This window comes from Larimichthys crocea, chromosome VI (assembly GCF_000972845.2).
Source record: "Larimichthys crocea isolate SSNF chromosome VI, L_crocea_2.0, whole genome shotgun sequence".
NCBI lineage: Eukaryota > Metazoa > Chordata > Actinopteri > Sciaenidae > Larimichthys > Larimichthys crocea.
The window spans coordinates 14,443,480-14,460,583 of NC_040016.1; the positions used below are offsets into that span (position 1 = coordinate 14,443,480).

At 41.0% G+C, this 17,104-nt stretch overlaps 2 protein-coding genes and 1 non-coding gene across 6 annotated transcripts; 2 read left to right on the plus strand and 1 right to left on the minus strand.

The window, feature by feature from the left end:
* The first annotated feature begins 1,195 nt into the window (after nucleotides 1-1,195).
* On the plus strand, nucleotides 1,196-4,602 carry LOC104919960 (cell division cycle-associated protein 7). Of its 3 annotated transcripts, none has more exons than XM_027279428.1 (9): nucleotides 1,196-1,339; nucleotides 1,438-1,541; nucleotides 1,719-2,090; nucleotides 2,470-2,565; nucleotides 2,716-2,859; nucleotides 3,226-3,369; nucleotides 3,694-3,843; nucleotides 4,073-4,209; nucleotides 4,443-4,602. In XM_027279428.1, exons 2-9 carry the CDS (start codon nucleotides 1,449-1,451, stop codon nucleotides 4,486-4,488), a joined length of 1,182 nt encoding a protein of 393 aa, XP_027135229.1. In that variant the 5' UTR covers nucleotides 1,196-1,339; nucleotides 1,438-1,448; the 3' UTR covers nucleotides 4,489-4,602. The 3 variants fall into 3 exon arrangements, with proteins under 3 accessions (XP_027135229.1, XP_027135228.1, XP_010730399.3); XM_027279427.1 differs by having other exon boundaries at nucleotides 1,196-1,336; nucleotides 1,432-1,541; XM_010732097.3 differs by having other exon boundaries at nucleotides 1,197-1,339; nucleotides 1,434-1,541.
* Nucleotides 4,603-4,656: 54 nt separating this feature from the next.
* On the minus strand, nucleotides 4,657-13,601 carry sp1 (sp1 transcription factor). 2 transcript variants are annotated; one of them, XM_010732099.3, is made up of 6 exons: nucleotides 13,469-13,601; nucleotides 12,778-12,851; nucleotides 9,999-11,397; nucleotides 8,097-8,238; nucleotides 7,336-7,526; nucleotides 4,657-6,630 (listed from the first exon to the last, which is right to left on the minus strand). In XM_010732099.3, exons 1-6 carry the CDS (start codon nucleotides 13,473-13,475, stop codon nucleotides 6,323-6,325), a joined length of 2,121 nt encoding a protein of 706 aa, XP_010730401.1. In that variant the 5' UTR covers nucleotides 13,476-13,601; the 3' UTR covers nucleotides 4,657-6,322. The 2 variants fall into 2 exon arrangements, with proteins under 2 accessions (XP_010730401.1, XP_010730402.1); XM_010732100.3 differs by lacking the exon at nucleotides 13,469-13,601 and adding an exon at nucleotides 13,377-13,458.
* Nucleotides 11,651-11,722, plus strand: trnaw-cca (transfer RNA tryptophan (anticodon CCA)). The gene has a single exon. It is a non-coding gene; the product is annotated as a tRNA-Trp (tRNA).
* Nucleotides 13,602-17,104: the final 3,503 nt, after the last annotated feature.

Here is a 17,104-nt window from a genome sequence, read left to right on the forward strand (position 1 = left end):
TTATCTTTGTTGAAGAGCAACTTTGGACACAAATCTACACTGCATGCATTGTGACACACAATGAGTGTACAACGCTAATGATAAGGAGCTTCCCACAGTGTGACACCTGCTAGTCACACAACTTTTGGTGTGCTTGCTGTCAGTTCTCCATCACTGATATTTCTAATTAATGAGAACAGACTTTACTGTCCTCAGGAAAACTTACTAAAAGTGCTTTTATTTTCAAAAAACAAACAAAACAAAGCAAGATGTATTATGGTCACTCAGCTGCACATAAACAGGCAATACATTAAAACACTGTTGCATATTAAAAATAAACCTTTTGACTGTCATTGTAGGTTATAAAACCAAATGATGTGCACAATAATAAAGTATTAGTATTCAATTAAGCATCACAGGTAGAACCTTTATTTTGAAGGTACATCATAAACATAATGGATGTCACAAATGTGTCACATTTTAAGCCTGGCCTAAAATGACTTTTATATTTTCTTTATTCAACCTTCATTTCACCTTATTAACCTATTAATATACTGAGTTATTGGCCTTTATGTGTTGATATGTTGATAAACAAGCTGCATAATTATTGTTGGTTAATAAATGCCAAGAGCTGTTTGCCCTTGAACATGTGCACTGATTCATCCAATTGGAGTGTAAATGCCTGAGCTGTTTGTAGTTTCTCAATCATCTGCACCCTCACATTCACCATTATTCTGGTGAAAATGGTCAATTATTCTGATAAAAAAAACTGGCAGTCCTGCTGCAGTACCTCTGCGGACCACCTGGGGGGTCACGGACCCCTGGTTGAAAAACACTGCTCTAGCCAGTCAGAAGGAAAGGGGCGCTGAAGGCCACCTACCAATTAAAACGAAATCTGAGCGGGAAAATTTAATTTTATTCAGTGAGGAAATTTATTTTTTATTTTTATTTATTTATTTTTTGCGTATCTATATATATATATATAATATATATATATATATATATATATATATATTTAATATTATATATATATATCTAAACGCAAACAAAAAAAAAACGACCTGCTTCTGCTTTGTTTTATTTAATACGTGCGTTTTATCTCAAAGACCAACAATAAAGTCCATTTTTTTAAAGTTACAAGTTACTCTGGCAATATAAAAAGGCTGTATGTTTAATTACTCAGTTCACCTCCTGAGGGCGGAGTTTAAGAAAGCGTCATTGTCCGATGCTAACTCTTTTGCGTTCGTGCTGCCCTGAACCACAAAACACGCGCACCTAACGTCCAATCACATTAATTGGACAGGTAACTTTCCAGAAGCTAGCAGGTCCTTTCAGTCCACGGCCAGCAAGATTAAAAAAGGTAAATTAACTTTATATTATTTATTCATTAAGGTAAACATGTAGTCCACGTGAATTTAGTGTGTTTAAGTCAAGTTTGTTGTTTGTCTCTTCAGACAGGCGTTTTACGGATGGCGGAGCTAGCGTTAGCTGATGTTTTTGCAGAGGACTCTGAAAGTGAGCGAACATTTTACGGCTTTTCTGACAGTGAAGTCAGCGCTAAGGTGAGTGTTGTGACTTAAATTAAAGCCAGCGACATTAACATACGACTTGAATAACATCCACCTAAGTTTGATTTGTTTATGACATCACTTTAATTCATTCATTTTCACTTGCAGTTAGCTGCTGAGTCATCTTTTGATGAAACCATGTTGTAAGAGTTGTCCATCCATGTCTATTAGGATTCAAATCTGGAAGATGGAGATGAAGCCCAGCCTGACCTGTCCTCATCCAAACCATCTTCTGGTGCCCACACCTTCAGACTGAGGGTGGCTCTCCGCTCTGCTTCCTCTGCCCAGCAGGCCACTGAGGATGCAGATGATGATGAAGATGATGAGAGGGAGGAAAAACAGAGGACAAGAAAGAGAGCGGTTAAGAGCGCAGGAAGGACCAGTCAAGCAAAGAGAATGAGACGTGTTAAATTCGAAGACGAGGAGACACCGGTGGCTCAGCCGCCTCCGGCTGAGGAACGTGGATCTGACTCAGCGGATGATGATGTAGCAGAGTCCTTCCTGGCCAAGAGACAGCAGAACATTAAGGCCAACAAAGCAATGGTACACCTGAAACACAGGACCATATACAGTACGAGGAACACACAGTGCTGTTCCCAAACTAGATCCTAAAAAAACCTTCAGCTCCCCACAGAGAGATCTGTTATAGTCACAATACATTTTCTTTACAGTAAGGCTGCTGTGGATGACAACGAACAAAAACAAATTAAATTATTGTAATTTGTCACAACAGTAACATACTAAAGCATATCTTATTTTTTAAAGTTTATTTGAATGTTAAGCTGATGGTACACATTTCCACCAGCCTGAACTTGCACACATTCATCACTGTTAACATGAAAAAGACGACTCAAGATGTTTGTCATCTGTCATGCCTCTAATCTTTTTTTTGTTTTTGTTTGTCCCTCCTGTTTTCTAACAGTTGGCTCAGCTGATGGCAGACCTGCAGAAGATGCCAGGAGGTTCAGGGTTACTGAAAAAACAAGCAGGCAAGCCGAAGACGAAAGAGAAAAGCTCTGTGAGTAGAAGAAAACTAGTGCGTTTTGTCCCAACGTTCAGCTAATAATGCGGCCACCGTTCTTTCTCTTCAGAATTCATTAAATAATAGTTGAATTAATTTCTAAATAGACTTATGTACTGAGGTGATTTTGTCCAACATCACCTGCAGCGTCCACCACGCTCTGGAGGAGAGTCCAGGAGGAACCCAGAGCGGGCGTCCCGTAGACAGACCCGCTCTATGGGGGGAGTTGATGATCCTTTCGCCCCTAAAGATGAAGAGCTGGAGCTCAGCTTGGAGGAGGAGCTACTGGAGGTCAGCTCTGTCCTTTATTCTGGACATGGATTGGGAGCGACTATGGCTCTTTTGTGTTTGCATGAAACTACAATCAAAATACTTTTCCTTTATTCACTTGTAAAGTCAACATTATCGTGTAGTGCAACAAATGTGTCAAAAACTGGAATCTATTTATTTTTTGACATTTCTCATCCATTTATATTTGTAATTTGTACTTTATTTTTTGACATTTCTCATCCATTTATATTTGTAATTTGTACTTTCTGCAGGTCTGTCTTCAGCTAACTTCATCTGTATCTAATCAATTTCTGTCTAAAGTTTTAAGGTGAAGGTAAAACCTTTTTAAAGGTGTTAAAAAATCATTATTTCCGTCTTTGTGTTCAGGTACGCCGAGCTCCACAGCGTCGTGGCGCACCACGACCTAAACAGAGCAAACCTCATTTTATCCGTCCTGTGGAGGACATCACAGAGGATGAGATTCAGCTGGTTGCAGACAACATGACTGAAAAAGTCTACAACAGTGTCTCAGTGAGTTCTCAGACTCTACCTGTGGTTCTTTTTCTTCGAGGTATACGGGTTAAGATTTGTGCCAGTAACAGGTTAAATATTGTGGCCACATCAATTATTCCAGGGACCACTAATAAAATCACTGTGGCATCTTTGGTTCAGAGTCCTATATGAGGAAAAACTGATGTCATCAGGTCACTGCCGGGTGGCGATCTCTCCATTACTGAAGTCTAAAAATCGTGCTCACTGGTGTCATTTAGCATGAAATGTTTTGAGATGTCATGAAAATGTCAGTGTACCTGTGCCCATCATCTCTGTTGTTGAGATTTCTTTGTGTACCTACAGGGCTCTACGTGTCATCAGTGCCGTCAGAAAACCATTGACACCAAGACGTGCTGCCGCAGTGAGGGTTGTCGGGGGATTCAGGGTCAGTTCTGCGGGCCGTGTCTGAGGAACAGATACGGAGAGGATGTCAGGAAGGCCTTGCTTGATCCAGTAAGGCTGCTGACACACCAACACAACTCCTGTGCAGACTCAGTAGATTAGAAGATTAAGTTTAATAATGATAATTATCATTGGTTATTTATGTACTACCTTTTGCTTTACAGTTAAATCGCATAGCACTAAATAAAAGTGGCAAGATGAACACTGAATAATAACTCAAGTACTTTTCTAAAAGAGAGTTTTGTCTCTTTGATGTTGAACCATTCGTTCATCTCCTCAGGAGTGGAGGTGTCCTCCGTGTCGCGGCATCTGCAACTGCAGTTTCTGTCGTCAGCGCGATGGCCGCTGCCCGACTGGCATCCTGTTCCCCCTGGCTCAGTACCACGGCTTCTCTGACGTCCACTCCTACCTCAGCAGGTGAGGGATGACACCATTAGATACATTCAGGAGTTTTTAAGCTGCTTACTAAACTATAACAACGTGCAATTCATATAATTCAAATGGAAAATACCCCATGTGTATAATTTACTGGAGCCTCATCAGGCAGCATGTCAAGGGGTTTGACCTATTACACTGTATCTTGATTATTATTCTGTCACTCATTACTGGATCTGACCAACATCTACGATTTCTTATTTCTCTCCTTGCAGCCTCCGCAACAAGCTGAAGAATGAGGACAACGATGTAGAGATGTGAGACCAACTCTAGGGGGAGCAATTGTTTTAAACTGTTCTATTTTATGTGTATTCAAGTTCTTAAAGTTTGTTTTTAGCTCAGGTAAAACAAATAAAGGAGTTTTAAATAAATTGATTTCATGAACTGATTAAGATTGATACAAGTTTACAAAAAAAAGAAGAGACAAAGTATATTTATAATTTTAATCCAGCTGTTGGCATTTGCAGTAGTTGTATACACACAATATAAAATCCCTTATTTTAATCGGGGGGCAAAAAAATAAGAGCACTTGTTGTTGTCCGTGGAACTTAGTATATAGAGTTTCAAAAGAGAGCTTTTACACATACATTTTACACGTTACAATTATCATTCTCAAAGCAGAATTGTAAAGCAAAGACAATTTCAACAGAGGTGAAAAGCATATTTTCAGAAAAACTTAAATGACCCATAATATATTTTGCAACTTATTTATTTGGACAACAAAGTGTTGTGTGTCCGAGGTTTGCCTCAAGCTGGACCTTTTCCAGTTAGAACTTTAACATAAGCAATACAAGAGTAAAAATTATTAGAAAGTTCATGGACCAAGCAGAGATTTCCTAGTTTTGCTTATAAAATGAGCATGAACCTTTGGTTTTGCGCTTAGATATTTATGCTGTCTGGACATTGCAAAAGACTTAAATCTGACCAGATGTGACTAAACTGTTTTTTTTTATATATAAAATGAAACAGAAGCTGAAGGTTACCACAGGAAAAAAAAACATACTGGGAAGATCTGGACTGTATAGAATACATTATTCTATGACAGAAAGGCTCATAAGTTTACATATTTAGTCTATATATATATATATATAAAAAAAAGTAATAACATAAGATTAAGATTGATTGTGCATGAGAGGTTCATACAACTGAAGGCAATCTCTTGCAAATGTGTAAGATGATCCTGCCTAAGCTAAGAATTTCTGCAGCCTTTACATTACCAAAAATATATATATGTACATAAAAAAAAAAATCAAAATGTTTTTGCTATGATAAACATATCAAAGCATGATGGCTTGAATGTGTGTACCTACATAAGAGGTTAAAGAGTTCTCAGGATTTCAGTGCCCTGACACACCTCCATCCTCACACTGATTAGTGCTTCTGGCTCTCACCTGGTCTTGACCTGAAGTAATCCAGCCCTCCTCTAAACGTTCCGCCTTAAAACGCTTGACATATTCCCATGATGGTGGGATTGTTAATTTGTGAACATGTTCTCAAATATTTCCTCTAGATTGTTAGAATTTAAGTTTAAGGGGTAAATTTAGCATTGTGTGCTGAGCCTGAGGGGCACGTCTGATACAGCAGCCCAGTTTGAGAGGGCGGGGGAGACACCTGAGGTGAAGAGGGACAAGTAGTGACGCTTGAAAACAAGGACGAGAGTCTGACTTAGTGTCATCTCCTTACTAAGGAAGCCTGTAGAGAGAATATCACTTGCCATCAAACCATCATCAAGCGTGCCGGCCTGTGTGTTTTATTGCAGTCTCACTACTGAGTAAGATTAGGTCTTTGTGTGGGACAAATGTTAGTGTAGTGCCATTTCCAGAGGAAATACAATTTCATGATGATTCCTAACATAGTCTAACATTTCAATCCAACTCTGACTCTTTAATGCCACAGGTATCTAAACACAAGATGGAAATCCATAACCCTGCCTCAGTTTTCAAAAAATTAATAGTGTCTGTGTTGCATCTGTGACCGCATCTTCTGTCTGAAACCTTCGAGAGGTCGTGCGTCTGCAGTCGGACGTGCCCTTTTTAAACCCAAATGTCCGAATGCAAACATCCATCAAGGCCGTCTTCCTGCTCCTCCACCGTCTTTAGTAGTTGTTGCCGTTAATTTGGTGAAGGTCCACCTGCATCATGTTGATCCCGCTGCTGGCTAATCGAGCTATGCTCTCTGCAGATAAGGTTTCCATGGTGACGATGGTGTGCTGGTCATTGCTTGACATTGCTCCCGCTTCGACTTTTACTCCTGCTGGAGGAGAAGCGGCGTCGGTCGAGCCTGTGTTGCTGCCGGTGGAGGTGGATGCCGTTTTCTTGTTCAAGTGGGTTTTGATGTGCTTGGAGAGGTGATCGCTGCGCATGAACCGCTTGGGACACTCTGAGCAAACAAACCTTTTCTCCCCTGAAAAAAAAAAACAAAACATAAATCAGTATGAAAACTATGAAAGCATTTTATGCAGTGTTGAATACGTTTATAATAATGATATGCAAGATATAAAGATCATGCAGTGGGAAATTAATCGTAACACAGACAGAAAAGTAGGGAGAGAGAGAGAAGAATACAACAAAGAAAACATCTGTGGACCACAGGCCAGAGTCAGAAATGGGTGGGATCAATAAAGTCTATCTTATCTCATCTTAAGTTAACATAGCAACACACAACTGTCCTCATTATTAATTAATCAGTCAATGATGATCTTGGTTAAAGTGTTGGTCCATAGCCCCAAACTGATAACATGATAGATATTTTCTTTAATAGCATTGAAGACAAAAACTAAAAATTATTTGTATTTTTAAATCTGGAACCAGTAAATATTTGGCATTAATTTGAAATTTAAAGTCAGAGCTAAACAGTAAATCATTTATAAGATAGTGCAATTAATTTTCTGTCTGTCGAAAACAAATTCTTATGTTGTTTTAGGTCAAATTAATCCTGCTGCAAAAACTGTAATCCTGTGAAAGCTATGTTGCTAAGAAAAAAAACATGTTTGAGTTGAGTTATCTTATTATTCTTACATCAAGGACCACAACGATAACAAGTCATTGGACTTGTTATGAATGTATGACTTCCTCTTAATATCAAACAAAACTAAATCCTCAATGTCACCTGTGTGCGTCCTCTTATGGCGCTGAAGCTCGTCTGAACGGGTGAATCTTTTGCCACAGAAAGACCAGCTGCAGACGAAGGGTCGCTCTCCTGTGTGCCAACGGAGGTGAGCTCGCAGGTGGGATGTCTTGCCGTAGATCTTCCCACAGCCAGAGATGTGACATATGTGCTGCTTCTTTTTAGTTGGGTCACTGCTCGATATATATAAAAAAACAAAAACCATAGATCAGAATTAGAGTTACTGGGTTCTCTAGTGTTTCTGTTAGATACTCTAAAAATACAGTTTATCATAACTTGGCTTTTATGTTTTGTAAATGTGAACAACGGCTATGACTAATATTAAGAATAATCACAAAGCTTGATGCTGAGAAAAACTTGCTTTATCTTGACATGACTGACATCCAACAATGAGTTATAAATACCAGTATCATAGTAATATCAAGGTAACGTGATAAAAGAAGTTATAAAAACATTATTTTTCACAACTCATAGTGTTTAGTTTTTGGTGACATTGTCAGATATGTATTAATGTCATAGTTAAAGCTGGTGTTGTACTGCACTACATTATACTGAGGTCTCATTTCTGTCCCTCCTATTTACATAATAATAGAAATGCCTCTCAGTATAATGGAATCCAGTCCAACATGTCACTAACAATGACCTGAACATTGTAGGCGTCATTAAAGTGGAATTTATGGCAGAACATTTGGATTGAAGTGCATTAGACTAGCGTTGATAATAAAGCGGTTCAGTGACATTACCGTCCTTCTCCGTCCTTGCAGAAGGGGCAGGTGCAGGCCTCCCTGCGGTTACGTCGTCCTTGAGTTGGTGGGCTTATATCCTCGTCATCCATCGCTGTGCTGTCATCCAGACTCTCTCCACCTGCCTGTAAAGCCTGCTCTCCTGTAGTGATAAAACAGAAAATTATACAATAGAGATCTTTTTGGTGAATTACATTTCATTACTCGAATATACAACACTCCAATTATTTCAGTCCTACACTTTTTCTGACTTTTTTCTGCAATCTTTCTTGTGAGACAAATTCACTGCGTGCGCTGACACCTTTGTATTTAATTCCTGCCAGCTTCAGACTACATCAGATTTTTGTTAAGATGGTCACTGTGTCACATAAGGTGAATATAGTGTCAGAAAGTCACAACATACATCTTTCACAATGTGTGTGATGTCACTGGGGAGTGTGTGTGTGTGTGTATGAAATGACTGTGACATTTCCTGTTTTATGCTTCCCCATCAACATCATCATTCCTCTTTTGCATGGAGGAGAACATATTGTGGATCTTGGTTATAATTTGGTCTGGATGTTGTGTGACCACTGTCGTGCCTGACCAGATGGCTTCCATCTGCCTGGGTTGGATTATTTGGGCTGATGTGTAGTCTGAAGTAATAGTAGTGTGCAGTCTAACAGTCTAATTAATGTCAGGAACACTAAAGGAGTAAACCAGTGTGAGAAATGTGTGCCAGCCTCAACTGTATCTTACCTGCAACTAAAAAGATCCACTGCACGTAATGACATAAGAATTTTTACTTTGTGATATTTCCTCATGTTAAAAAGCTAATTACAAAGCCTTCAGCTTGAGAGTGAAAAAACAACATTAACCCCACAGTGTTCAGAAAAGTAAATATTTGTCATGAGTAATATTATAAGTAATGAGAGTAAACAGTCAGATAGCCGGAGCCCTATAGGCTGTAACTACTATGCTAAAGTAAATGTTAGTACAGAGTCATCGCCGACACTGATGTGTAAAATAAAAAACGTGCCATTCAGTGCTGCTGTAGTCCAAACAAAGCCTGCTGCATAGGTGACGGATGGGAAGCATGTGGTTTCATAATAGGAGTAACAGAGCAAATTAAAACACACTAACACAGGCTGGATGATTAGTTACACGTGCTAGTATTTGATCAAATGTTGACTAGTAAGAATATGACTGACTAGCGCCGTAGTGGTTGCTATAAGATGGGAGGGGTCAGGTTACACCCCACACAAAAGTTGTGACCAACACACTACACTACACTTCTGTGAGCATGTGACCATCCGAAGAGATGCAGTGTCACCATGAAAATGGATAATATTCAACACAAGCACACATAGTACAGCAAAGAGCTCAGTGAGACAATGGGCCAGTCGAACTGGTTAAACCAGTAAAGAGCACCTGATACACAAAGATTAAGAGCTCAGCTTCAGAGATACAAGATACTTTGCATTTCAGAGTAAACATGCAGGGAATCAAACGTCAATACAGCAAAGTGAACCGAGCTGTCCAGACTTGTTCTGCTGCTGAACAATTACTAGGTGGAAGTTAGTTGTCTTTCCTCTGCTTTGCCTAAAATAACAAACTAAGCTAAATCTTGCCTGTTTTTTTTTTTTTTGGATCACATCTAAAAAGTAATGACTAAAAATATCCATGCATTTTCATTAACCGCTTATCCTTATCAGGGTCACAAGGTGCTGACACAACTGACATTGGGCAAGAGGCGGGGTACACCCAGGATGAGTCAATTTAGAAGGCTGCTGGATTTTCATGAGTCACTAACAGCTCACACCATAGTGGATTTTATGTATTGCATAGCTCGCTTTTCAAAATAATGTGCATACGTGTTTTACACTGAACGGTTGTCCCTGGAAGGCAGACTACTTGACTGACCTGCTGTGCTGGCGATGGTGATGGGAACAGTCTGCAGCTGGTGCATCTGCAGGCCGGAGCCTCCGAGTGTGTTGAGATTTATGGTTTGAATGCCTGGGATCTGCACGGTGTTGACAGACACTCCTCCAGCTGCAGCAGCTCCCTGAGCCTGGCCAAGTTGGGGGAGAGACTGCATCGGGGCCAGCGTGATCTGCGGTCCGGCCGGACTCTGGATCTGAATCGTCTGCCAGCTCACCTGGCCGTTGGGGGCTACGGTGCGCAGGAGGATGGGGCCTGCGTTTGGCATAATTTGAAGATTTTGAAGCCCTTCCTGACTGAGTGTTGGAGCTGCAAATACCTGACCACCAGCGGTCGCTACAGTGCCAGCCTGAATGGTCTGGAGGGGCGTTCCACCTTGGATAACCTGCTGAGGCTGGATGAGAATCTGCTGTGGCTGCTGCCCGTCTCTGTTGTCTGGCTGTATCGGGACACCCAGAGAAGTTGCTGCATTATGCTGGAATGTGCCGGTCATCACTCCGTTGGTGTTCTGCGTTTGGGTCATTCCATAAGACGTGGATGCCTGGGTGGTGATGGTGGACGCGCTCGTCATGTAACCGCTGTTGGAAGACACTGGATGTTGCGATTGCTGTATGAGTTGGTTTCCCCCCGTGTCCCCTCCACTATTTGCATCTCCTGTACCACTTGCTCCAGTACTGACAGGCAACAGAGTGATGTTTCCATTTAGTGACACGGGCATATTTGCAAGGAACTGGGGCTGATTTTGTAACACGCCATTGCCTAGGCTTATATTTTGAATGGGGATGGCTCCCTGAAGGAGACCGGGCATTGTTATGATGTTTCCCGCAGCACCAGCTCTGTTGGTCGCAGCTATGATCTGCTGGCCATTTGGAGAGGACACGATCTGAAACTGCTGTCCTGGTGCAGCACCAGATACAGTAGCTTCCTGCTGAGCATGTGCCAACTGCAGCGTCTGGCCATCCACTGTCTGAAACTGTGGAATAACCTGGTACTGAATGTTGGGCATCATGCCTGATAAGGTTGTAAGAACCTGTTGACCCTGCATCGACGGAGCCTGAGCTACCACGTATTGCTGCGGCTGCTGCTGCTGACCCTGAGTGCTGACAGCGACGGATGGTGACAGCACTTGTCTGCCCTTGCCTCCGTCTCCTACTGTCATCACTCCTGAGGAGTCAGTGGTGATGGTGTTAGTGCCCGAGGATGTTTGAATACTCAGAGGGATAACCTGCCAGCCGTTGGCACTGGTTGTGAAAACACCCTGGTTTATGTCCAGCTGTTGCTGCTGGTTTTGTTGGTCTGAAGGTGAATCGTTCTCTCCTGGGGTGTCAATTCGACTGCATGTGGCTGCCAACAAGGCAAGAGGAGATGGCTGCTGTGAGTCCTGGAGTGAAAATACATGAGAGAAGAGGAAAGAGGAAGGAATTTATAAAAATACATCTTACTATCTAATACACACGTTGATTCTACAGCTGTGAATAAGGAGCCCTATTACATTTACTGACACACTTCTAGATTGCAAACTAAAAAAGGACATAACACCAACAAAGACGTCATTTTTAGAGAACTTCTATAACGTGCTGTACAATAAGAGTGGAGGAGGATGGATCGAGAAGGCCAGAGGAGGTTTCAAAGCAGACTCTGTGGCGCAACGGTAGCGCGTCTGACTCCAGATCAGAAGGTTGCGTGTTCAAATCACGTCAGGGTCAAAACTGATTACATTTACGCTCACTTGTTTTGTTAAATACCCGCGCATTTTAAATATTCTGCACATTACCTGGTAAATACTTGCAATTCCAGCACAACTGTATGGCTCTTATATAATATATATTTATATTGTATTATAATACAATTGTATTATTTATATATAAAAAATTTTTTTTTTTCTTTATATTTTGATTTAATGTTTATTATGCAGCAATTCCACCAAGACAAAGTCCTTGGAAGTGAACCTTCTTTATTGCCAAATAGGTTTTCACTTACAAGGACTCTGTCTTGGTGGAATTGCTGCAAATCAAACATTAATAAGTATTAAATATAAACACACGTATATACATATACACACACCCACAATAATAAGAGTGAGAGTTCCCAGGGTGCAGAATATTTTAAAATGTGCAGATATACATCAAATAAAAGGCTGTGCGTTAATGAATCTGATTCTGAAAACATTAATTAAAAAAAACATATTTTAAATTTATGTGAATAAAAACGCAACAAACTTGTGCAAGTGGCTTATTAACCTTAATGCCATTCATAATAATAAACCCACTCTGGTCACGCACACACACACAGAGTGGGGCAGGAGTGAGAAGCCCGGAGCGGGAGAGAGAGAGAGAGAGAGAGGGGGAGAAAGCAGCAGGGTGGGAGAGAGCATGGGAGGGACCACATGTTTTCCAAAGCAGCGGCGGGCTCGGCTTCCCCCTCCCCCCAAACCCACCCATCTCCCTCCCACACTTTATTTTGCCCTATAAACTGACACACTCCTCTAGCCACCCCCCTCCTAGGCCAGCCAAATGGGCCGAGCGAAACGCGCACCAAGTGCCGGGGTATGGACGGGAACACCCCGTATGGGCGAAATTTACCTGCCCATTCCCCACCCCGGTGACATGTGCTCTGCTGAGAAAATCAACAACCCGCAGGAAGAGTGCACACAAATGAATCAAAATGAGGGACACACACACACACACACACACACACACACACACACAGTGTAGTCCTTGTCACCCGTGCTGGCAGACACGCATGAGTCCGGTTCACCTACTTGTGAGTTTGTGTTTCGCTTTTGACTGAAGCCTCCGCCGCTCTCCACAGCGGCCATGTCACCCTGCTGCTGATCTGCGGAGGAAGAGTTTGTAAGATCACTTTAAAAAAAAAAAGTCAAACAAAAACAGCAAACTGGGTCACACTTTAACGACAAAGCACATGGGAGGGAGGGAGGAAGGGAGGCAGGGGGAGGCACGGTTACACCCCGTGACCCTGCCTCACTTGTAGTAACTTTAGTTTTTGAAGAAAAGGCAAAAGAAAAGTGCTCGGAGGGCCAGCTAGCCTCGTCGAGCTAAGCTAACAACAAGTAAGGCTGACACACAAAGTGCCGCAGAGAGACACACAGCTGCAGCTGCGCTCCTTCATGGACACTGGCGAAGTTAGCTCAAAGTGAAAACGAGTGAAGGACGGGGCATTATTTAAAAAAAGGAGCCCGTTAAGCTCGTCTCGCTTTTGTCTGGCTACTTGTTGTGAGCTAAGCTCCGACACTCAGCAGTGAAGGAGTTCAGGTCACTTTTTAAAAAACAGTTTGAGAAACATTTCACCGCCGCGCTTCACGACAGCCCCCCTGCACACTTCAAACAACGCGTCTCTAACCTGTTTCCACTTCTGCTGGTACTAAACTTTTAAAGGCTTTCGTTCGCAACACGCCGCTGAGTTTAGGAAAAAAAAAAAAAAAGTTGACTTACTGCTCATAATGTGAAGACGGGAGGAGTTTCTCTGCTGCGACTTGACAACTTTTCACAACTTCACACTAACTTGACGGGCGGGGAGCCCTATGAAGGAGAAAAGACGGGGTGCGATGGATTTACGGACCTGTTTGAGCCTGCTGGGTGGGCAAATAGGATTAACGCTGTTTTATTTTAAATAGAAGAGATACTTTATTAATCACTCAACAGGGAAATTATTTTTTCACTCTTTTTTTTTTTATTTTACGTGCATTTTTTTTTTACCCAGAACACACACACATGCAGTACAAGGGCTCATAGACATGCAATGTGGAGAGAGATGATGGTGGAGTGATGGGCAGCCACCCAGAGCAAGGCCCTGCGACCAGTTGGGGGGGTTTGGTGCCTTGCTCAAGGGCACCTCGGCAGTGCCCAGGAGGTGAGCTAGCACCTCTCCAGCTACCAGTCCACCTTCCACATTTCTATGGTCCATGCTGGTTCCCAAGCCGAGTCCCTATGGACTGAGCTACTGCTGCCCAAATGTTGACATTCTCTTTTTGACTTATTGACCACTTACTAGATTTTTTCGGGCTTTCGACCACATCTCATACTGCCCGTCACCGGATGTAGTTTACCACTGTAACTACACTGATGAAGTTTGTATGTTTAATCATGCTCAGTTAAAGACAGCTGAACTTCATTTAACCTGACGTTTAAATAAAAATTAATACTTCTTCAAGCATACAGTGAGTTCATTTAACTTTGATTTACCATTTATACACGATTTAAGTTGATTACTATGGAGTGACACTAAATTTAAGAACACAGAGAAGAGGTGGTTATTTCACCAAGATTTTCAGGCAGAATTCAAATTTCCATATCTTTATCGTAACTTATATCTCATATCTTAACTTTATTATTTTGACTTTACAACATTTTTAAGTATAAACCACCGATGTTCAAATCACAGATTTCATGCGGCCCGAAGCTTCATTTTTACAACATATTATTTATGGCCTGTAAGGATTGTCAGATACTGTATGGCTGGAAGATTTGCCTTTTTTTTGTTTTACATAATGAAGCATTTGAATCTCTAAGGCCATAACTGCAGGTGTTGTATATCAGTAGGGCTGACACAAAATATCACTTTCTGAATGATTTTGTTAAAGACAAGAGCAAGAGTGATGCATTTTAAACTTAAACGTTAACATACTTTGCATTACTCATAACAAGTCATGTTTAAAATGAACACAGGGTTCAGATTTGTATCAACTTCATGCAAGTTTAACGTGATCATACAATTTATTCTCCAGATGTGAAATAAAGGAAGAACTGGTTTTTAGATGTGTTCACACCTGATTGGCTTAGATTTGGTTACATTGTCATTTTTAAACAAATTGATAATTGTGACAGTGGAAACAAAATTGTTACAGAACAGTGCATTTGTATGTGACCTTTAAAATGTTAGTATTGGCCCCCCTTGCATCTTCACATTGTCAAATCTGGCCCTCTTTAAAAACAAAGTTTAGACACCCCTGGTATAAACTAACAAGCTAATACCAAACTCAACATTTCGACTATATCACTGTCCCGTCGCACCACCCCGGTGAGTAAAACAAGCGCTCCCATCTGGGAGCTACTTGCGAAGGATTTCTGCTCTCCTCCAATGAGAAAGGTCGTTTCTGCCAACGAGGATCAACCAGCCAATGTAATTGGACCAAAGGCGGAGAATAAGGCGGGACGAAGCGTGGTTAGGTTGTAGCGCTGAGTATGATTGACGTTAGGTTATCTGTTTTCCGCTTAAAAGGCGCCATGAGTGGAAATGTTCACGGAAACGATGATATTCCTCCGCGCTCCACGCGTCCCGCCGTGTTATCATTCAACTGTGCGAGGGTGCGTTGGCTCATGCGTCGCTTTGGCCGCTTTGGACACGGAGGTGGGGAAGGGAGAAGGCGTACTGGGAATTTAAGTCTTGCCTCCGTGGCCACTGGCCACTCCCTGGTGGCGCCATGTGGGCTGGGAAACAGCGAGGAGGCGGGAGGAGTCAGCCAGGGTGGAGGAGAAGAGACCCCATCACACTGAGAACACTGGCTGTAAACCGCGCTGGGAGGAGAAAATGGCTCGTTTGTGGGAGGGCTTTTATTATTGGGATGTACGAGGGGGCTGTCAGTGAAGCAGCACATGTGCCCATGTAAACAGGGCAGAGGGTGGAGTCCATCCTCAGACCAAAGCATGCATCCACCCGACTCTGCCTGAGGTCCAACACTGATGTTACCACATATTTCTCTTATATTTCCAACCTACCAGTCTCACAGTGCATTGCACCCCCACCCAGCCCCTTTAAGAAGTGTTTTAAGTTGCAATACACCAACTTAAATAATTCACCACAAGTTACATTTGAAGATTTCACACTTTACATCAGTAAAATGTGGCATTATTAACATAATTAAAAGTGTTATTATCATGTACTAACAGTATCAAAAGTAGCCTTAAGTGCAGTGCAATCCGTCATTTCTATAGTATATTGATACATTAGTATATAACCAGCATACCTCTATAGTTTGTCCAGATATTTTTAACTACTTTTTATATTGTTGGGTAGTTTAATCTATAACAAAGCATCAAGTTTCATAATCATATCATAATAGGCCTTTTAAATAGCAAATGTTTTGATGTTTTGCACAGATTTAGCACAGATATACACAGACACACAGATATAGACATAAGTACAGCTAGAAAAAACAAGAAGCTTGACAGATAAACATAAAAATTAAAACAGGTGTTACTAATAACTTAACTTTCTGCACAAGTAAGTCATGGCAGTGTGACAATGAGTCAGTCTACACAACTCCAAGACCTTAACCCTAATTTGTACTGCTGGAACATGTCAAAATGTCTAAAGTAAAGTAGCCTATCTCATCTCACAAGTGTAGTTAAATACAGCCATTTATAAAATGAATTTAGATATTTAAAACCACTGAACCACTTTATTTAAATGTCACACACACCTAAAGGTGCCTAGCCCATATTTGCTTTCAAAACAATGTAAGAAATGAAAGTTAACCAATAGTCAAGTCAGGTCAAGTCAACTTTATTATCAGTGTTGACATATGTACAGAGAATTGAAATAGCGTTTCCCTCATATCCCTGGATGCAAACAGCAAAAGACATGAATAAAAAATGTAAAATATATACAGGTTTAAAGATTTCTAAGAAAAACTGCAAATCTAAAAAGATAAAATCAGTATAAATATGGCAAATATAAGAAGATATTCACAGTGTAGATCTAAGTATAAACAGTATGAACAGTATAGACAGTGATGTATCAATAAAAGACGTGTACAGTGTAAACAGTATGTAAACACAGAAAAATAGTACATGTGTCAAACACATTAAATCAATCATAAATGTAACACATCAAACATACAACACTCCCATGTTGAAAATAATTAACAAAACAGCTTTTCTGCATTCAAAAAGTCAAGTCACTAAAATTCAACAATAAGATATTAAGAGATTCTTACTTTTTAATAAGTCATCAGTTATTTTAATAAGTCATTAACAAAACATAATAAACCACCAAATATGCATTTATAAATGTTTTTAAAAACGCATTAGAGGGTGAATCAGCCTTAATCTGTCTGTATTATGAATGTT

Bases quoted from the DNA above. Each gene is read 5' to 3' on its own strand.
- LOC104919960 (XM_027279428.1), top strand. From the start codon at position 1,449: ATGGCGGAGCTAGCGTTAGCTGATGTTTTTGCAGAGGACTCTGAAAGT. The intron at 2,091-2,469 runs GTACACCTGAAA...GTTTTCTAACAG, and splicing joins TTAAGGCCAACAAAGCAATG to TTGGCTCAGCTGATGGCAGA. The intron at 3,844-4,072 runs GTAAGGCTGCTG...TCATCTCCTCAG, and splicing joins GGAAGGCCTTGCTTGATCCA to GAGTGGAGGTGTCCTCCGTG.
- sp1 (XM_010732099.3), bottom strand. The intron at 11,398-12,777 runs GTAGGTGAACCG...TTTTCACTCCAG, and splicing joins AGCGAAACACAAACTCACAA to GACTCACAGCAGCCATCTCC. The intron at 8,239-9,998 runs GTCAGTCAAGTA...TTATCACTACAG, and splicing joins CACCATCGCCAGCACAGCAG to GAGAGCAGGCTTTACAGGCA.